Source organism: Rhineura floridana, chromosome 5, assembly GCF_030035675.1.
Source record: "Rhineura floridana isolate rRhiFlo1 chromosome 5, rRhiFlo1.hap2, whole genome shotgun sequence".
Taxonomy (NCBI): Eukaryota; Metazoa; Chordata; class Lepidosauria; order Squamata; family Rhineuridae; genus Rhineura; species Rhineura floridana.
In genome coordinates this window covers 153,423,556-153,445,675 of record NC_084484.1, presented here as the reverse complement: position 1 = coordinate 153,445,675, position 22,120 = coordinate 153,423,556, and the positions used below count along the sequence as shown (strand labels likewise).

The 22,120-nt window shown below is 42.6% G+C and overlaps 1 protein-coding gene across 2 annotated transcripts in view; it reads right to left on the bottom strand.

Annotated features, from left to right (window-relative positions):
* The window catches only part of FLT1 (fms related receptor tyrosine kinase 1), a 184,498-nt gene that overhangs the window by 4,484 nt on the left and 157,894 nt on the right, over positions 1-22,120 (bottom strand). The window contains exons 23-29 of one of the 2 annotated variants that reach the window (XM_061628494.1): positions 21,225-21,347; positions 15,625-15,736; positions 12,146-12,245; positions 8,578-8,683; positions 7,011-7,153; positions 4,459-4,546; positions 2,950-3,041 (exon numbers count right to left, since the gene is read on the bottom strand). In XM_061628494.1, the coding sequence (XP_061484478.1) occupies positions 2,950-3,041; positions 4,459-4,546; positions 7,011-7,153; positions 8,578-8,683; positions 12,146-12,245; positions 15,625-15,736; positions 21,225-21,347 (764 nt within the window). The remainder of the gene's footprint in view (positions 1-2,949; positions 3,042-4,458; positions 4,547-7,010; positions 7,154-8,577; positions 8,684-12,145; positions 12,246-15,624; positions 15,737-21,224; positions 21,348-22,120) is intronic. The other variant, XM_061628495.1, reaches the window with a different exon arrangement.

The following is a 22,120-nucleotide window of genomic DNA, read 5'->3' as shown; positions in this document are numbered from 1 at the left end:
GCCACCACAGAAAAGGCCTTCTCCCTAGTACCCACCAACCTAACTGTTTTGGTTGGAGGGATTGAGAGAAGGCCTTGTGTGGGCTGATCTAGTTGGGCGGCATAATTGGTGGCGGTGGAGGCGCACTTTCAGGTAAGCTGGGCCGAAACCGTACAGGGTTTTAAAGGTTAAAACCAACACCTTGAATCGGGCCCGGAAAACAACCGGCAGCCAGTGTAGGTCAAACAACACTGGCGTGATGTGATTCCGTCGGCGGCTGTTGGTAAGTAAGCACGCCGCCGCATTCTGTATAAGCTGTAATTTCCGGGTCATTTTCAAGGGTAACCCCACGTAGAGCGCATTACAGTAGTCCAATCGAGAGGTGACCAGGGCATGCACTACGAGCGGGAGCTGTTGAACAGGGAGGTAGGGTTGCAGCCTACGTATAAGGTGTAATTGATACCAAGCTGCCCGGCTCACAGCCGAAATCTGAGCCTCCATGGACAGCTTGGAATCAAGAACAACCCCGAGGCTGCGGACCTGGTCCTGTAGGGGCAACTTCACCCCACCAAACACCAGGTCAACATCTCCTGACGGCAGCATTCCATGGGGGCAGGGGGGCAGGCTTGTGGTGGGTATGAGGGAAGAAAGGATGGCAGATCAGTGGGTGAACAAGGTGACATGAGGCAAGCAAGCAAAAAGGGAGAGTGAGGCAGCCTGACCAAGCTACAGAGGACAAGTCAGGACAGCCTGGTGTAGCTCCTCATCAACCATTCTGCTCTGCTGCCCCCCCCCAACCTCACAGCCTCAGAATAGAAGGCAAGGAGAACAGAAGCAACAGGACAGGTGAACAGTTACCGAGGTGCTGCCCTGGCTGCTCCCCACTTTTCCTGTGTTGTTTGCCTCAGCTGACCATCTCCCTCCTCTTCACAGGAGAAGGTCTAAAAGGAAGAGGAGGCTTAGCAACCCATTTTGGGGGGATGAGAAGAGGAAGCTTAGCAATCCGGGGAGGGGAGAGTGACCTGTTTTTGTGTGTGTTTGGGAGTCCCTAGTCGGTGAGCGGAGGGAGGGGTTAGTGAGCGAAGAGAGTTTTGTTCTTATACCATGCTCTTTCTCCAATATAGGAGGACAAGGTGGATCACAACATAGAACATAAACTATAAAAATATACAATAAAAACAGCCTAATTTCTTTTTTCAAAAAAATATTAAACACAAGTCAGCACCAATAAATAATCGACATCCTCTGCTCCAGAGTAAATATCATCAACTTAAGAGCCTAAAGTCTGGACAAATAGATATGTTTTAAACGTATTGTTTATTTATTTATTATTTGATTTATATCCTGCCCTTCCTCCCAGCAGGAGCCCAGGACTTGTGCTTAAATAGAGCTAATTTGGAGGACAACTGAATATCACTCAGGAGGGATTTTCTAAATGGGGCACTGCCACTAAGGATGTCCTGTATGATGTCACTGCCCTGCCAACAGACCACAAGAAGGGCCTCTTGAGCTGACCATAGGGCTCAGGTCAGGAGGTATTGGGAAAGTTGCTTCTTTGAGTATCTGGGCTCCAAGTCGTCTAGCTTTATATGCTAAGATCACCACTATGAATTGGCCCAGTAGCTCACTGTCAGCCAGTGTAGCACTTTCAAGATTGGAGTGGTATGATGCTGTTGAGCTACAACCTATAGCAACCAGCCTGAATAGTTCTGTACCAGTCACAGCTTCCAGATGATCTTTGAGGGATGCTCCCCATAGGTTCATTGCAGTAGTCTATACAGAAAGTTGTTAGAGTATGGATTATTGAGGCTAACCTGTGCCAGATCACAACAGCTGTAGCTTGGCTGCTTGTTATTATACAGCTCCCATCACCCCTGCTCGCTAGACATGCTGGCTGGGGCTGATGAAAGCTGGAGCCCAACAACAGCCAAAAAATTCCCTACCATTGCCATAGAGCATGAACTTGTTTGGGAACTGAAACTAGGATTTCTCATACCCTAAATAAGACTCATCCATTCTTTTTTTAAACAGCAAGCCTGACCAACTTCCTTAATGCCCCTTCACTGCTTAAAATAATTCCTATTAGTACAGCCTTTTCACTGGCAAGCCCTTATTCCCTAGACAGGAGTCAGGCAGAGGAAGGTGGCTAACATAAAATGGTGGAGGGCAGGAAGAGAAATAATGCTCCTGCATCCCTCCATTGTCATGTTGCCATTTTAGTATCCTGAGCCCTTCAGTCTCAAACGGATTATGCTACGCTGAGTCATGAAAGGGAAGGAGGAAATATGTGCCCTCAGACTGAGCCGCCCTTGCTGTATGTCTGCTGGAAAGCTGCCTTGAGCACCAAGAACAAACTCCCCTGCCCCCATCCACTGCTCAATAATGTGGCCAATTATTGTATATTGCATCAGCTTGCATTTGCTACAGTAAAATGTTCAACCACAAGGCAGGAACCAAATTCAACTAGGATTGCAGTACTGGGGGGAGATGAGATTTAATCCTTTCTCCTTGTGCCATTTTCATGATAAAATCCCCCCCACACTATTTGCTGCATGGGGCAAGGCATACCATAGAATCATAGAATAGTAGAGTTGTAAGGGTCCTATAAGGCCATCAAGTCCAACCCCCTGCACAATGCAGGAATCCAAATCAAAGCATTCCCAGCAGATGGCTGTCCAACTGCCTCTTGACCGCCTCTAGTGTCAGAGAGCCCACTACCTCTCTAGGTAATTGGTTCCATTGTCATATGGCTCTAACAGTTAGGAAGTGGTCCTTGTATGTTTTGTCCCATGGAGCAAACAGAAGAAGTGGAGGAAGTGTTTTTGCTCAGAAAAATGACATGGGAAAAGGTTAAATCCCTCTCTCCCCCAGTGTAACAGGTCCAATTAGATTCCTGGCAAATGTTCCCACTTTGCCTAGTTGTATCCATAGTCTGTGAATGAACACAATGTGTGGGCTGGACTCGCATACCCAAATAAGGTTTGCTTTTGTTTGCTGCCTGTCCACGTACAACGCTTCAGCTCTTCCAAAGGTAGCACCGTCCCACTGTCTGCTTGGTAATCCTGAAAGAGAATACAGCTCCAGTAGTACCACTCTGTTCTTTGTGTGCCTGAGTTTATGACAGTGATGCACCTACCTTGAGTAACCCATCATTAATATTACTCAAAATTGACTTTTTGGTAAAAGCACAACAATATAGGGGCGTTCACATGTTACATTAAATGACTACAATCTGTATAGTAAGAATTGAGCTGTACACTTGTACGGTTATTCATATGCAACATTCAACAATCATACAGCCTGTACAAAATAGTTAAACTATACAAATGAACAAGTATTCGTACACGAATACTTGTATATGTGTAGAGATTGCTTGTAGCTGTGTTCAGTGTAATGTGTGAACAAGCCTTACGCCAGCTATAAGAAAAGTGGTGTATCAGCAGTGGTAAAAATGTGCTGTAGTTATGTGCAAAAAAGGGATAAATGGTTAAGTTGATAAATTCTGTTTGGTTGACATAAATTTAATAGTTTGAAACCAACAAAATATTTTGAAATAAAAAGGGACTGTGCTTTTTATCCAGCATTTATCATTATGGCTTAATTTTTCTATACATCTGAGTTGAGACTCAGATACAAGCTTTCATGGGCACAAATGCCTGCTTCAAAAAAGTGGTAAGGTTTGTGTACCCCCAGTTCTTCTCTGGCTTATATTAAAATCCCCATTTTCCACCCAGCTACTACAGTTCCCATGCCTTTATTGCAGTTCTTGCTCACCACCCCCCCTTTTTCCTTAAATCAGACTTGGGTCCTCTCCATATTGAGGTCCCTGGAGGAAGGATTGAATATAAATTGCATGAACGAGAAAATAAGCCAATTCCCAACATTCTGTCACATTCTAGTGTGACTAAAAAAAAAAAAACTAGCAATGGTGGGGGGAATGTGTGCTGCATCTCGCCTGGAGGTCCCTGCAGCTTCCCCTCTCCACACAAATACATTGCACATAACACTGTTGAGCACTTTGCTAATTAATAAGCAATGCTAATTTGAAACATGTCACTCTTGAAGAGGCCAAAACAAATTCATACCACAAAATAAGCTGCTGTTTCCACATCAGGCCATCCTGAAGGAGAATGTCCACAAAGGAGGGGGGGAGTGAGTGAGTGAGTGTGACTGAGTGAGTGTGAGAGTGTGTGTGTGTGTGTGAGAGAGAGAGAGAGAGAGAGAGAGAGAATCTTCCACCCTCGCATCAAAAACAAAAGTTAAAACAATATTAAAAAGTAATTCCAACACAGACGCAGACTGGGATAGGTCTCAACTTAAAAGGCTTGTTGAAAGAGGAAGGTCTTCAATAGGTGCTGAAAAGATAACAGAGATGGTGCCTGTCTAATATTTATTTCTCTTCAGCTCAGCAACACAAGATTGACTCTAAAAGAGCAAACCTCACACCACACATGTTAAGAAGTTAAGTTTGTGACTTACATTGTGTCCTAGTTCGTCTTTGGGTGAAAGTTCCTCAAAGGTCTTGACTTTCTGGGGCAGCTTCATTCTGAAGGCATTAACGTAGCTCCTTAAAAAGCAGGCAGAAGAAAGAGCTTGTTGGATGATCTCAAAATGAACTATATATGGGCAACAAACTACATTGTGCTGTTTTGTATTCTTCCTGCTTGTGAACACCTGAACATTGGTGACAGCATGAACGTACTCTAACTTTGTATATCTCTTTTTATAGTGAGGAAGGGAAATGTCACAAACTCCATTCGAGATAATGGGTGTCTTCATTTTACTGTTGCTGTAATGTTGCTGCCTATGCAGCTCAATCCTGCCAAGGGGTTATCCTGTGTGTACCCAATCCATGAGATGCTTACAGGCATTGGCTGCTGCTGGAAATGAAATGCTCAACTTCAGCAGTTACTCAAATCCAGCAAGGCAGTTCTTGTAACTTGGGGTGGGGAACCTCTAGCTCATGGGCCTGCCAGAACATTTTGGGCTAGCCACACCCAGCTTTCTCTGGCCCGACATCATATACAATGTCAGACATGGGAAAGGTCAAGCTTCCATTTGAAACCTCGAGCCATGGCTAAAGGAAGCAGAATCGGGTGCACTCTTAAGTGTGCTTCTTTGTAACTGGCTTGACTTGAGTCCCAGCCGTGGATAAAAAGGAAGAGCCAGGGCTGTAAAGCAGGAGTGGGGGACCTTTGGCCCTCCACATGTTGCAGAACCCATCAGCCCTAGCAAGCTTGACCAATGGCCAGGGATGGTGGGAGTTGTACTTCAGCAACATCTGGAGGGTCAAAGGTTCCCCGCACCTTTGCAGCCTGACCTACCTGTCAAAGGGGCCGTGGAGGATTGGCCACTATTAGATGCCATCCTTCAGCCAGATGCAATTCCACTCCCCTGTTTTAACCCTTGCTGGCATATCAAAGGGCATGATATATGTTCTAGTGAAGATGTCTTGCTTGCCACACAAAAACCACCTTTGCGCTAATGGCACAGGGTCACTCTACATCAGCCTCAAGAAGGAGCAGCCTATTGATCTGTCTTTTTAAAGTGTAATTTGAAATACAATATTAATATCACTTTGATTTTACAGAACGGCACCCTATCCTTTATCACCACACTTAGTCAGTAAGACAAAGTGAAGTATTACTGCTTTCAATGAGACTTAAGTCACAAATAACTTGGGCCAAGATGTAAAAAGGAATGTATACTTAAAAATTAATTATAGCTGTAAAGCTGTCAAGTATTAGTGGAAAACCTATTTGACAAATGGCAAATCTTGCTTAGCTCAAATTTTTAAAATCTAATAGATTCATGGGGGAAGAATGAGAGACTTCAAGCACAATTGTACGAATGTCTACATGTGCAGGATTGTACTGTTAATGTACTTGACAGCTATCAAGGTTTGAAAGGATAAATGGATACAATCTGCAGCCTGTTTCCTCCAAAGTAGTTCCATTAAACTTAGCTTGACTTCTCTGTAGAAAATAGGGGGATGATCCAGATGATATGACAGGTTTATTACAAGAAACCTAATTGCAAAGTCTGGAGTGAAATTAGTTTCCTTCCTACTCACACCACATGCAAAATTACTCTGAGATTACTATATATTCTACAGAAAAGAAGCGAAAGGATAAAGTTTTCCACTGGGCCAACTTCGCTGATATAGGAGGCAAGCAGTTGAGCAGGCAAAATTCTTTAGGAAGAAAAACAAAAAGCACCTCTGATGACGCCTATGGAAAGTGTGTGTGTAATCAGTCACACACGTTCCATTTCTGCCTCAAAAGAGCCCTATAATGCTTAAACATTTGCCTTGTATTACAAAGATAGATGAAAGTTCAGTCAAAATGATGTGGTGAAGGCCTCTGGCTTTATAGCTCAATCCTAACCATGTCTACCAAGAACTAAGGCCTGTTAAATTCTATGGGGGTTACTCTCAGGTAAGTGGGTTTAGATGGGTTTAAAAGAGGATTAGATTAATTCATGGAGAGGTCTGTCAGTGACTATGAGGCACTGATATTCAGAGGCAGTGTGTTGCTGAATGCTAGTTGCTAGGATGTGCTAGTGAGGGAAGGCTACTGCTTTCAAAACCTTCTTGTGGACTTCCCAGAGGCATCCTGTTGGCTACTTCAGAGAACAGATTAGATGGACCTTTGGTCTGAGTCATCCAGGATCTTTTTATGTTCTTAAAAATGCTCTCCTAACTGCATCGTTATGTCCAGCACTAAATCCATACTGTCATTCATCAATCTAGAAGTCATGCATTCAGTGCGGGTCCAAGCCTGTGGAACTCTCTCCCAGCTGAGATTAGACATCCACTCTCCTAGCTAAACTTCAGACATGTGACAAAGACTTTGTTCTTGCAGCGGGCATTTTAAGGTTTCACTTTGGTTTTGTGATGAATTTTTAGTTGTTCTTTGTATGGTTTATTTTTATGTAGACCATTTAGAAATGCTAAGGATTAAGTGGTATATAAATGCCTTAAATAATTAAATAATCTGCTATATATAAAATATCTCAGTATTCCATCTTACCCGGTGTTTTCGATGCTTGCATAATTCAAGGCTGGTGCTAAATCATTCCCCCTCTCGTGAGGATTAGGGAAAGTTGGAGATGAATGATCAAATTCAGGATCCATTGATAATTTAGTATTCAGAGGGATATAGTCTTTGCCATCCTATATACATAAAAGTATAAAACTATCAAGGAAACAAGAATAGTATGTAAACAGTGCACAGTCCTGGGCTCCTGGGAGGAAGGGTGGGATATAAATTTAAATAAATAATAATTATTATTATATCACTAGCATGAAGTAGATTAAAAAATAGTCTACCTAGATCAGGTTTAGGCCCTAGATCTTAAAGCAGAATATTCCAAATCATCATATGGCACAGCCCAGTTAGGACTGTGCTTTGTCAGAAAGCACTTGGGGATCATGTGTTTATATGCTCCTTAGACTAGTCCTCCCTCTGATATGAGGCTCTGCCCTGCTTCGTCAGCACAGGGTCACACTTCAGCTGCATTGACACACCTTGCTACTTGCACTGCTGTTACTTCAGTCAACCTATAGATTAGACTTTCCCAAGATGGCTTCAGCTGTTTTGGGATCCCATCAGCCCACCAGCATGGCCAATGATCAGGCATTATGGGAACTACAGTCCAAAACATTTGAAGGGCACCAGGTTGGGAAAGGCTGTTACAGACCAACATTTTGTAGGCCATATGTATGGAGAAGTGGTGCCATGCTTTTGTTTTCCTGAAAAGGTGTAGCCACAAGATGACCTTGTACTTCTTTTCCTAAGCGGTTCTGCTATGCTAACACCATTGCTCGCCCCACACCTTCCCCATCAAGCCTGTTTGCATTACCAACACAGTCTAGCTATGAGGCACAGTGCAGAGCTTGCAGCTTGAATGCTCATTGTATCTGTGGATTTGTACTAACATGTTCACAGCCTTGAAATAAGCTCTGTTAAAACCCAAATAAATCCAAGTCTCAAGTAAAAGTGTTCAATACTGAATTATAAATCCAGGCACTGAGTTGTGGATCAAGTTGTGAAAGGAAACAATATCACTTAACACTAAGGAGAGCTTTGCCGCTATCATTAGTGGGATACTCTGTGTAGTCCCCATTTCTGTACCCAGTCTGTAACATCAGTGTGGCCATTGCTGAACCAAATTGTAAGCCATCTAGGCAGGAATGATTTCAACTCCCAAGTGCTGTACAGCATGAAGCACGTAACTGCCTTATACTGAGACCATTACAACTAGCTCAGTATTGGCTACATTGACCAGCAGTGGCTGTCCAGAGTTTCAGACAGGAGTCTGAACTTCCCCAAGTACATGGCGCAGAACCTTCTCAGAAATGGAATGTAGGACGCTGCCTTTTATCAAATAAGACGGCTGGTCCAGACAACTCAGTATGGTCTATACTGACTGATAATGGCTGTCCATGTTCCAAACTCAGAAGCCTTTCACAGCTCTACCTGGAGATACTGGGGAGTGAACCTGGAACCTTCTGAATGCAAAGTGTGTGCTCTACCATTGAGCCACAGCCTCCTTGAAGCACCAGCAACATGAGGCACACTTCATTTTGCAGCTTACCTGTTGTACGTTTGCTTGAAGTAAGTCCCCTAATCTTTCCACCAACTCTGAGAATTGTGGCCTTTCATTTGGATCTCTTTGCCAACAATCCAGCATGATCTGATATCTGGCAAAAGCAAAATAAAGTGTATCATGAGTCCTATTGCTCACATTAGAACATTCAAATCTGGGAGCCACCTTTAACTGCAACTTGCAACATGGGATCCATTAAAAAAAAATAACATACATATCCATCTTTCTCCTCTTTTCCCTCCAACTTTCTACTTTTTTCTCTGTCTCTGCATTGATGCCATTCAAACAAACCTTAGCACCGCTCCTCTCCCAAAAGACGAAAATGGTGATAGTGCTACCGGTGCCCCCATAGTTCAGAGCACAGTGCAGTTGTGTGTACTCCTGACCCACCAGTTGAACATCAGCCAATGCCTTAGAAAACACATCAAACTTCTGCAGTATTTCAGGGATTTCTATAGATTTAAGCTACATAGATGTAACTGTTTAGTTATTTTCATGGGATTTCGGTTCTGAATGGCAATATGTGAGGAAGAAAGTAAAGTAAGAACTGTAGGAGTTGTGATGAAACTGTCCCTTTTCCATGCCTCCTCCCTCCACGTGCAAACTATGAACAAATCTTTACTTAAACTCCCCTCAGGGCTCCACAGCTTGATTACTCATTTGCCAGACTAATCTTGGGGCTAGAAAAATCCCTGTTGCACGGAAATCTTACATCTTTTCTACTTCATCTTAAGCCTGTTATCTCTTCCCCTCCAATCACCAGTTATACCACTCCTCACATCAACCTTTCATGTGTTTGAAAATGGGATATCGAGTGTCTGCATTGACTTTCTCTGCCATAAGCTAAGCATCAGAAGTCCCTTGGAGCTCTCCTCACAGATCTCTGCCCCCAATCCCTGATAACCTTTGCTGCTCTTCACTGAACCCTCTCTCATCCCCCCACCCCCGGCATAGCACAGGCCCCACAAGAGCCAGACCAGAAAGCTTCGCTCAGCAGTTTTACCATCATAGAGCTATTAATAAACCCTGTCACACATTTGTGACAGCTGAACAGAGCAAAGTTAGAACACCAAAGAGGGAACAGGATGGTGGCAGAGCTGGGATCCTGCACGTATCTTTGTGGGTATCTCTTGAGAATCCCAGCTTTCATTTACAATGAACCCCTTCATATAGGATTGAAAGAGTGTGGGCAACATCTGGTGGGATCCCAGAAGCTGGGGGTTTATATCTCAAACAAGGGAGGGTTCGGATTACGGTTGGCTTCTGTTGGGAATTTTAACCCTGAAAAAGATTTTGGCCTCATAACTTTGAGGGGTGTTATTTTTGCAGTTATGACATCTTTGGAGTTATAACTGACTCTGGAGATGTACAAAAATAACAATGAAAAGGAGGGAGAGGAGGAGGGAGGGGGCACACCTAGGAGGTAGTAGTGGTGCATGTGCTCTGCATTTGAGATGTTGAGAAAGTTCTTCAAGCTCAGGCTCAGAACTGAACATTGGAGGCCTGTAAAAACCCACTGCAAAAGGAGAGGTGAGTTTTACAATCCCCAAATGTCTTCTCCTACTCAGATCAAAACCCAAGCAGGAGAGGAAGTCCTGGCTTCATCCCACTCCCCAGACTCATGTTTTTTCCATTTTCCCCACCTGTCCCTGCTGCCCTCCCCCATACCCAGAAGTCATCCCCATTATAAAACACATTCCCCCGTCCCTTCTATCAGTAGTGGTGGTGGGAGCAGCAGTGGCAACAACAGAGAAAAAGCAGGAGGTCTTTCCCCCATCCCTTTCTCCCCTCTGTAACCCTGGGTAACAGCATGGCAAGCATCGGGAACTACAGATGTTGGTCTTGCTACCTGGACCTAATTAGGCCTACTGGGCCTCAAAGATTGGCCCAACAAGCCTTTTCTGGGCCACGTTCACACCATACATTTATTTCACTTTAAACAGGCATGGCTTCCCCCAAAGAATCTTGGGAAGTGTAGCTTGTGAAGGGTGCTGACTAAGAGTTGTTAGGAGACTTCTATTTTTCTCACAAAGCTGCAATTGCCAGAGTGGTTTAACAACCACTCCCTCTTCCCTGGGAACGTCTGGGAATCTCAGGTCTGTGAGGGGAAGAGGCTTCTCCTAACAACCCTCAGCAACCTTCATAAACGACACTTCCCAGAATTCTTTGGGGGGAGCCATGTCTGTTTAAAGTGGAATAACAGTGGAATAAATGTGTGGTGTGAATGTGGCCTTGATGAGCCACATCCATCTTTCCCATGTCTGACATCATATATGACATTGGGTATGGGAATGTTCCAGCAGCAGCTGCTGTAAAAAAGAAGTCAAAATTTGGTGCTTTTAAAATTTGGTGTTTTTTTCTTTTGCTCTGCTCAGCAACAGAAAAGGGAGTCAAATTTAAAAAGCAGAGAATTTTGCCTGCAAAGGAAGAACTGGGAGTGCCCTTAGAATGTACTCCCAATTCTTCCTTTACAGTTGCAGTTTGAATTCAAAGAATTTCCCTTTGCAGCTCAAACTGCAGCTACAAAGACAAAATCTTCCCTGAATCTTACTTGAATAGCTAGCTGCAAAGGGAGAATCGGGAGTGTAAGAGTACAGCAGTGGACTTAAGTGACTCTCACCCGACATCCTGCAACATCAGGTGATTGAGAGGTAGGTGGCCCCACCTACCTGTCAAAGTGATCCACGGAGAACTGACCACTTCTGGATCTGGCCCTCCAGGTGGATCCAATTTCCTAGATCTGGTTTACAGGATTGACACCCCAAAATAACTTTGATAGCCATTTCTAATATAAAGTTTTCCACTGGAATCATACACTCTGATAGTGAGAGGGACATAGGAACTAGTTCTCATGGGAAGACAGCGGGATGCAGCCCTCCAGATTGGCCATGCTATCTGCTGATGATGATAGTTGGGATCCACAGGTTAGCCACTCCGCCTTAAATCCAAAAACCCAGATAGTAGATCACAATGATAATTTCCTTTTAGGCAAACGCTAAGGGCTTAACTAAAGCAAATCCCAGCTTGTGTTTTTAAGGAGAAAAAAATGCTTCAAGAAGGAGTGATTTAGAGCAGAGAATGTGTTGCTTAACCTTTTCACTGCCCACAGTTGCTGCGTTTCAACTCCCCCCACCCAATTGCCAACTGCCTTAAACCTTTGTCTAGAGAGATGGCTAAGGGTTGGCTCTCTACTGTTAGACTACAACTCCCATCATCCCTGACCATTGGCCATGCTGGCTGGGGCTGATGGGAACTGGAGTTCCATGTCTGGAGGGTCACAGGTTAGCCACCCCTAGCCTATAGGTTTGCAAATGAGTATTTGTGAGGGTATGCACACATCTGGAATCCTATGACTGGAAAAGCAACTGGGGGAGGGGGTGATTTCAAGTTGAGAAGTAATAGGCAGGGAAAGTTTAAAGCACTTCTTCCCTCATTGCTCTGCTCTAAATTCCCCAAAAACATTTATCCTACAGAGGTTGATGACATTTAGTTACATACATGAAATGTTTGGGCTAAAGTGATGCATGCCAAAACAATATTGTACAAGCAATCATACATTTCTGTGGTTGCAAAATCTGGGGCTTTCATTCTTATGCCTTCTTTTAACTTGCTCAAAAAGTCTTCATCTATCTGAACACCTGGATAAGGAGATGCACCTAAAAGAGAATAATTTTTAAAATGTACTCTATATTTGGAACAGAGATAATAACAAAAGAAAACACAGATACAATATTTGCATCCTGTTAGTAGCTGAGTGCCTTCTAAATTAGGAGCTGATAACCTGTGTGGCTCTCCAGAAGTTGTTGGACTCAAACTCCCATCAGCCCCAGCCAGCATGGCCAGTGGCTAGGGATGGTGGGAGCTGGTGTTCCAACATCTGGAGGCTATAGGCTAGCCATATCCCTCCTCTAATTCATTCTTTTTTTCTCTTATTTTTGGGTGATGGGTAAGTTCTGATTTAACATAGCGGCATAATATTTTATATATTCTTTTTCTTGAACATACATTTTTCAGGGTAGTAAGAGTTAATTCAGAGGCAAAAGTGATCCCAGCAACGTGTACTAGATGACCCAAAGACTGTTTGTCTAAGGAACTGCATTCATGGACCGATTTCCTCTGCTGTTGTGTCTGTCTCTTCTACCATTCTTCTTTGATGAATGAAATTGTTGTTTCCTTTGCAGGATGAATTTTGTATCCTGCATTTTGCACTTTAAAAAAATATTATTATTGCCTTGCTCAGCATTTTCATCCTGGATGGCACGCTCACCCATAGATGACAGTTTTGATGTTTGTTTGCCTGTGAGCCCCACTGATTAGTATAAGGAGGAAGCACCTGTGCATGGCAATGGCCTGGCATTGTGTGATCCAAGGGGTGACTGGGATTGTCTCACTGGTGGTTGTTGTCTCCCATACCCATTACTCAATGTGTGGAAAGAGGTGCTATCTGTCAATGCAATTTAAGAATATCAGTGCCTTTGGAGAAGCTGCCAGGGTATTCCTTTGTTGTTGTGGGCTTGAATGAGGGCTACATTTTCTTCTAAACGTAACTTGCCTTGCAAGGAAATGTTTGTAAAAGGAGGAGGAAAACGTTGCTAAATGTGCACATAGAGGACAAATCCTCAAGACAGCTGAAGTTAATTACAAAACCTCTGTGAGGAGGAGGAAGAGTGATAAATAACAGGGGTATAACAGTTTAAATACATCATACTAAAGGAACTTACAATCATAAAAAATAGGGTAGATTCTAAAAATATACTTCTCAGGTGTCAAAAGGCTGGGGTTAAGAGGTCCATCTTCAGCATTCACTGAAAACTGTACAGTGCGGTTGCCAGATGCAGCTCTGTGGGGACGGAGTTCCACAACTTAGGGGCTGCCACAGAGAATTCCCTCTCCTGGGTCACCACCCCCTGAGCCTATGGGGGTAGTGGACCTACCAAGAGGGGGCCTGTCTGCTGATCTTAACACCTGAGAGGATCTGTCGGGAAGAAGGTGGTCTTTCAGATATTGGGGTCCTAAGTTGTTGAGGACTTAAAATACTAGTGTGAGCACATTGCATTGGGCCATAAATAAACTGGCAACCAATGTAGTGCAGGAAAGGATCTACCCTTCCACCTGGACAAATACCACTTTCCTCTGCATGAGTGTTGTGGGAGGGGGGTTTAGATGGGAAGTTTATGCCATCACTCTTTCTACCAGCAGCACTGGGCTTGCCCCCTGGTGCAATCATGTCCATATTTTTATATCAATGATTATTTCAACCGCAAATGGCCTCACAAACAAAACCATATAATCTGACTGCAGGGAAGGGAAAAACCAGTGGAGTGATACTGGCAGCAAACCGTGAGCTTCAAATTATATCTTGTTTTGAGTCCCACCCTCCTACAACTCTTTTATTTGGCCCAGGGATGATTTTAATGGATCACAGGCTTATGAACTTTATTGCTGTTGTGGTCTGCAGAAAAAAGTACAGGATCAAGTAGGATCTACTGTATCTAAATAATTATTAGATAATTAGATAGACAAACAGGAAATCTATTTTTAAACCTCCCCTTTCACCTGTATGACTTTATTCCCATTGCTGAAGGGTCATGTGATTTGTGGTTTATTTGCTACTTATAATCCACTACCATGTTTTCTGTATTGTAATAGATATTGACAGCAGGCCAATACATATATATATATATCGTTTTTCCAGTCTTAAATTCAGTTTTCTACATTTCTTAAACCATTTGCAATTTTTTTAAAAAAAAATTCTCATGAACTTTCTTTAGCATTTTAGTGTGTGTTTTTCCTAACACATTTTTGTATGCAATTTTGACTAATGCACACATTTTTGCAAACAATTTCCCCTAATATAAATGCATTTTGTATGCCATTTTTACTAATATATTCATTTTATGCACACTTTCCTCTAATATATGCATTTTTAAAAACATTATTTGACTGGAGAACTACATCCCCAAATTTGGACAACTGCAAATTTTGAAGGATGGCTGTGCCGTTCTCATATTGTTTCAGAAAGTGCAAATTTGATAGATTCAGCTTTAAGTGTGAACTGAATCGAATTTCTCACCCATCTCTACCTGAGAAGCACAAGGACCCGCCTATCCATGCATTCATGCAGCAAAGTAGGGTTTCTCCCTTTTCCAGTCCCCCTCCCCCAGTATTGTATCATAACCTGATTAGACTCTTTCATACTAAAAAGGCAGCCTCCAAGGGGAGGAGGTGGGCTGTCTGCTGGCAGCAGCGGAAGGAAGGGGAAAAAAAGGCCCACTACATCAAAACTGCACAAGGCGTCCTGGATCATGGGCATTCTAAGGCCTCCCACCAACTGCATTTCTGTCTTTCTGGCTTCTACAAGGTGAGGTTAAGCATATGGAAGGCAATTTTAGATTGCTCAATATACAACAGCTGTGGGCAGGGCTGCCAAGAGTGGGTTCGGGCCCCAGTGAAAAATATTTTTGGGCCCCCTAGCAATGGCAGACTGGCTAAAAATCTTTACACTTTAATTTTTTATATCATTATTTTCTTTGAAATTCACCGATTTTACAATGGATGTCAAAAACAATTGACAAATGATACTACCAAGAAAGACAAAAACATATGCAACATAGTCGGACTGGTGGGCCTTGGTAATTTGTACCTGCTTTCCCCCCTCCCTCGTTGGCCCTGCAGGTGGGGAGAAGGTAGGGCAGGGTCCACCAGCCAACTTCTGAGGGCCACCGAGTGCCTGCTGCAAATAAACTACTAAAAGGTCCCAAACTCTTGCTGTGTCTATTTAAAACACATGGGTTTAAATTCTAGTAAAACATAAGCACATTGGTGCAAGTCCACTACTGATATGCAATATTTAGGCTGCAATCCTAAACATTTTGCTAGAAGTAAGTCACATTGGATTCACTGGGGATTACTTCTGAGTAGACATGTATAGGATTGCACTGTTAACAATGGTTTGGGCATTTTATTCTGCTGATTTTGTTTTCAGAGATCTTAGGATGGGATGAACTGACTTTTAAAAGTAATACTACAACTTACCTAAAGAAAATATTTCCCACAACAGTACTCCATATGACCAAACATCACTCTTTGTGCTATAGATTTTATCAAATATAGATTCTGGTGCCATCCATTTAAGAGGGAGGCGTGCCTGCAACAAAATCAAAGGGCTTTACTTTTCAAGCAACACACAAAGCTAGCTGTGACTAGTGAAGTCTTTTACAAAGCTACAATGAATTGTTTAGGCTGCATGGGGAAGGTGCCTTTGGCTGACAGGAGAGCTAAAGTGTTGCACTAGAATGAGATTAAATCCACAGATATAGCTGTGCTTGCACAGCATTTTGCACAAATGGAAACATGGGAACAGCTAAAGAAGCTACCTATCATAGCACTGTGCAAACTCTTGCACCAGCATTTATGCAATTTATTTATATATATTTATATAACAATATATACCACTTGAATGTAAAGACTTGTCAGCAGTTTACAAAAAACATTAAAACTATCAATAAAACAGTTCAAAACAAGTAACTGAAACATATTTAAAACAATTAAAACAGCTGCTAACTAAAAAGATTATGTGTCTGGAAAGGCTTTCATAAACAAATATTTTAAGCAGGCACCAAAAGGAATACAGCAAAGGCAGCTGCCTGATATCAATAGGCAGGGAATTCCAATGAGTAGATGCTGCCACACTAAAAGAGTGATTTGATACAAGTGTAGAATAAGTATTCTGTGGCACCTGTAACAATACCTGTTTGGCAGAGTGAAGTGCTCGAGCGGGCACATATGACATAAGGCAGTCTTGCAAGTAAATTGGTCCCAAGCTGTTAAGGGCTTTATATATCAGTAGTAACACCTTGAACTTGGCCTGGTAACAAACTGGCAACCAGTGCAGATCTCTGAACAGAGGTGTTATATGCTGACATGGTCTCACCCCCCATCAGCAATCTTCTGCAGCATTCTGCACTAATTGCAGTCTCCGGGTCAAGTGCAAGGGTAGCCCCAGATAGAGTGCATGGCAGAAATCCAGTCTTGAAGTCACCAGTGCTTGAATTACTGTGGCCAAGCTCTCTCAGTCCAGATGGTTGTAGTGTTGTCACAACAAATGCAGCTGATAAAAAGCACTTCTAGCCACTGGGCCTCCAGTGACAGAGCTGGATCCAGAAGCACCCCCAGACTGCGTACCTTCTCTTTCAGGGCAGTGCAACCCTGTCCAGGGCAGGCAATTGACCAATTTCTCAGACATGGAAACCACTCATCCACAGTGCCTCTATCATGCTAGTATTCAAGCTCAGCATATTTTCTTTCATCCATCCCACCATTGTGTCCAGGCACAGAGCCAAGGCCTGCACACCCTCTCCTGATTCGGATGTTATGAAGAAGTTGAGCTGAGTGTCATCAGCATACTAATGTCACCTTGCCCCAAAAACTCCTAATGACTGCTCCCAGTGGCTTCATGTAAATATTAAATAGCATTGATTGATTGATTGATTGAGTTTATTTATACGCCGCCTTTCTACAGTGAGCTGTGCCCAAAGCGACTTACAACAAACATTCAAGATATGAAAATACAAAACATTGTGGTAGGGGAAAGAAGACAGTTTACAAAACAACCAATCCACAAAGGACAAAAATGAACAATTTAGCAAACATTCAGTATTACAAAAGAAATAATCTAGACTTTAAAACATAAGCAGAAAGCTAACAGACAATAGAGCTTCAGGTGCCCATCTTGCTGCACTTGAAGGAGCCTCAGCAGCCTGTCTTGAATACCGTTCAGAGCGGAAGGGTCCTCTCACCAGCTAGATGACTCACAGGCAGCTGCCTTTTCTCTCCTCCAGAAGAGACCAACAGCAGCACCAGGGAAATGCTGAGGAGGGCAGTGGTGACAAGCCCTCTTTCCCAGCCTCCTGGAAATGCCAACTGCTGGTGCAGATTTTATTCCTCCACAGTTATTCATGTCCATTCTGCCGTTGCCTTGTGTCCTCCAGCTCCTTTCTCCCTCCATTCTTCTCCACCACCATCCCATAGTTGGCTCCATGCTGTTGTCACCACAGGGGCATCCTGCAGTGTTGATCTTTCAGTCAGCTGGTCCTACTGACATCGGATTTGTACAGTTTGAAATGGAATTACTAGAAGCTGCCTATCATTCCACATATACTCTTTTCCATGACTCCTTCTCAGAGCATGAGGCACTTGCGTTGGGAATCTACAGGACTGCAACAAATTCTCACAGCATTGGGGATAAGATGGTACTCTGATAGTGTGACTGCCAGGGGGCTGAAAAACAATCGCCCAACATTGTTCTCTGGTCCTGTAGGTAGAACTGGAACCACTATAACATGGTGCCCTCAATTCCCATTCCACAAAGCCAGTCTAGGAGGATACCATGGTTAAAGGTATTGAAAGCCACAGAGAGGTCAAGAAGCAGGAAGACGGTTGCACTCTCCCTGTCCCATTCTCTACAAAGGTCATCCATCAGGGCAACCAAGGCTGATTCAATCCCATGACCAGGCCTGATCTAGATAATCCACGTCATCCAAGAATGCCTGCAGCTGTCCCACCGCTACCCTCTCCATCACCTTCCCCAAGAAGGGGGTATTTGCAACTGGTCGATAGTTATTGATAGTTATTCCAAACTGACTGGTCAATAGTTATTCCAATCCAAGGAATCAAGAGCCAGTTTCTTTAGGCGGGCCTCACTACTGCCTCTTTCAAGGCTGCATGGACTACTCCCTCAAACCCCCTCTACTAGATTTAATAAGCCGGAAGGGCCAGGGATCAAGAGGGCACGTGGTCAGATGTATAGTTGACAGCACCTTGTCCACATCACCTGTCTGCATAAGCTGAAACTGATCCCACAACTCTACAACAACAGAGCCAAGGTCACTCTGAAGTTGAGCAACTTTATCCTCAAAGTGTGTAGCCAGTTGGTCGTAGTACAAATCAGTAACTTCAGAACCATTCAAAGTAACTCTGCTGGCCGGCTACTAAGGATGCAGTGCAAGCTGCAAAGTGAGCCTTCTTACCAGCCACGTGGTAGACATGATTGTGTCCACTAACCAGTGTTTGGTTGGCTTCAGAGCGAGACTGGCGCCACTTGCACTCTAGTCTTGGTCCAGCTTGCTTCATAGCCCAAAGTTGCCCAGAAGACCAAGGAGCCACTTGGGCTGCACAATACCAGAGAGGACGCTCAGCAGCAATCATGTCAACTGCCCATTTCATCTCACCACTCCATAGCGAGACCTGGGCTTCAACAGGATAGTCACCTTTCTCTGCTGGAAAATCCCCCAGAGCATTCAGGAACATATCAGGTTCCCTCAGTCTCCGAGAGCAGGCCATCTGAGTGGGCCCACCACCCTGACGGGGGGCGGGGGTGAATTGGTGCTAAATGCATGGCATGGAGAAAAGTTTTTCTGCTTCTCTCATAACACTAGAACTTGTAGACCTCCAAAGAAGCTAAATTTTGGAAGATTCAAGTCAAGCAAAAGAAAGTATTTCTTCACACAGCACATTTATTGTTGTTGTTGCTCCTGCTATTACCTGCCCGTCACGCAAAGGTTTCAGGGCGGGTTACAACAATTTTAAAATATGGCATTAAACTATGGAATTTGCTCCGACAAGAGGCAGTGATGACCACTATCTTGAATGGCTTTAAAGGAAGATTAGACAAATTCATGGAGCAAAAGGCTACCAGTGACTGCTAGCCATGACAGCTGTGCTCTGCCACCATAGTCAGAGGCAATATGCTTCTGAAAACCAGTTGCCAGAAGCCACAGGAGGGGAGAGCGCTCTTGCACTCCTGTCCTGCTGGCAGATTTCCCCTGGGCACCTGGTTGCCCACTGTGAGAACTCAGTGCTGGACTAGATGGGCTATTGGCCTGATCCAGCAGGCTCTTTTATATTCTTAACTACAGAGGGAGAAGCCCTTCGCAGAATGTTAAAATTGGTCTTTGGCTGATGATAATTAGTCATCAAAAGGTACTTTCATCAGCCCTGCTTCAATGTTGATAGAAAGCACAAAAAATTAAAAACGGATTAGCATCCTGCATAAAGACAATGTAGAAAAAAAGACAGTGTTATGCAACATATATAAAATATGCATATCAAATTATTTTTTATGTTTGCATAATTTATTATATTTCTACGGGAAAGAAGCTATGTGAAGAACTGAAGCCCTCCCTCCTGAACACTGGAAATCATAGCTTCACTTTACCTGTAGAGATTTGTCCAGTTTCAAGGCAGTCTTCACAATAAAGGCCAGAAACATGGCTTTAAAAAACTGAAAGTTTCAGGATGCTTGTGTGCTCAGTACCAATTATATTTTTTTTTGTCCTGCACTTCTGCAAAAACTAAATACAGACAGCCCTGCAGGTAGGTTGGTAGGTAGGTATGCTTTAATTTCCTCTTTATTGAGTAAATGTCCTTTGTATGTGCATAAAGTGTTGTTTTTCAAAGCTCCTCATATATTCTTCCAGAACATATTTTCTCAGATAGCAATAATTTCATACATTCCAGGGCTGAGTCCCAACTAGGGATGGAATCTGCTTGGTGGTGTCGGTTTGGATCACATTCTGCCAAACTAGCAGGTGGTTATTGTCTGTTTACATTATTTTTCTGCTATTTTTTGCTTTTACTGATTTGTTCTTTTCCTTCCCAAAAATAACAATATTGTTATTATTTCTAACAGTGTTTTCCTTTCAGGAAGGAAATGACAGCAGCTTTCTCTCTACCTCGTGCCCACCCATCCAATTCCACCTTTTGCCTCCTCCTCCTCCTGAGACATATTGGATTCCACCATCCCCCTGTGCGGGAGAAAGGGAGACAACCACCTGTTCAGTTTCATTTTAGCAAAGGAAAGACCCATACTGATCAGTTTCACATTAGCACAGTAAAGACACTGATCAGTTTAATGTTAGCAAAGCAGACTCATTCTAGTCAGTTTCACCTGACCACCCCATGCTGGTCAGTTTCGTGTAGTACAGCAACACAGCACAGGGAATACAATGATAATAATGTTATATTCAATGCTGTTTTTTAAAAGAATCCAGTGGTGGGGAAAGCAGCAGAAGTTTGCAGCATTCAGGATCAGACTGCAAAGATAGCAAATATGCTAACTATGGAGAAATCCAGTGCCAAGTTCAATTTTAGAGAAATTCTCACTCATCCCTAGTCCTAACACTGCCAATAGCTTCTTTAGTTAAACTAATAGATTCTGAGGGTAAATTTATTTATTTATTTGATTTATATCCCACCCTTTTTCCCAGTAGGAGCCCAAACTATGATGAACTATAGTTCAAATTAAGCCCCATTCCATCCCCAGTGAAAAAAGACAGGATTTTATTTCTTTTGCACATTAAGCCATTTCACTGTTTGTCTAGCAAGGTTAGCCAAGAAATAAATATCAACATGTAAACAATTCCAAAAAAAGAGAGAGGTAGTGTGTATTTCTGAACATTGTTGTGTAGGATGCAAACGGTCACAGTGTATACTTACTCATTTGGATTGCTCATCTTCACATAAAAACGTGCAACTTTCAGGGGGGGTTTAAGTATAGAAAATGTAAACATTTAGAGAACACTTTCTGAGCTGTTCAAAATGATAAACAACGGGAAATAAGCAGCATGCCGACTTACATCGCCTTTTCTCACATAATCAGGATTCTTATAAATATCTCGTGCAAGGCCAAAATCACAGATCTTCACAACATTGTTTTCAGACAAAAGGACATTTCTGGCTGCTAAGTCACGATGGATGCACTACAAGAAAACATTAAACAATCTCACTGCAGATCCTGGTATGAATCTAAAACACAACTTAAAAAATAATAATATGCATGGTATTATTTTTAATAGTTCAGGTTCACATTTTCATTTCCATTTATACCAGGTGACTAGCACATACCCCATGCCAGATGGATAATAATCAGCAATTAACAAAACAGCAGTAGTACAGCAAAGCCAAACATTTTCTTTTGCCTGTCTATCATGTTATTTTAAAATACCTGCATTTAAACTTTTCACTTCATTTTTATTTGTAATTTTACTGCCTGATGTCTAGAGGATATCTTGTTTAGTTGTTTACTGTGTTTATTATGAATATTCCTTGTATTTTTGTAGCTGATTTTTATGTGTAATGTTTATTTTTATACTAAAGAGGATGTTCTGCTTAATTGTTAATTATGTATTAGAAAATGTAGAAATTCCCTGACTTTTTTGTATTTGCTATTTATTTAAGATGTTTTAGATTATATTGTAAAGCACTTGTGGCTTAATATAAGCAGTATATAATAATAATAATAATAATAATAATAATAATAATAAATTTAATTTTTGTGTCGCCTATCTGGCCGAAACCACTCTAGGCGACGTACAACATTAAAATTCAACAATACAATATAGATACATAATAAAATACAGTGCAGTCAACAATAACCATTTTAAAAAGCGGCAGTACAGGGGCATCAATAGACAATTTTAAAACAATATAAATAAATTAGCCCACCCCGGGGACCCCAAAGGCCTGTCCAAAG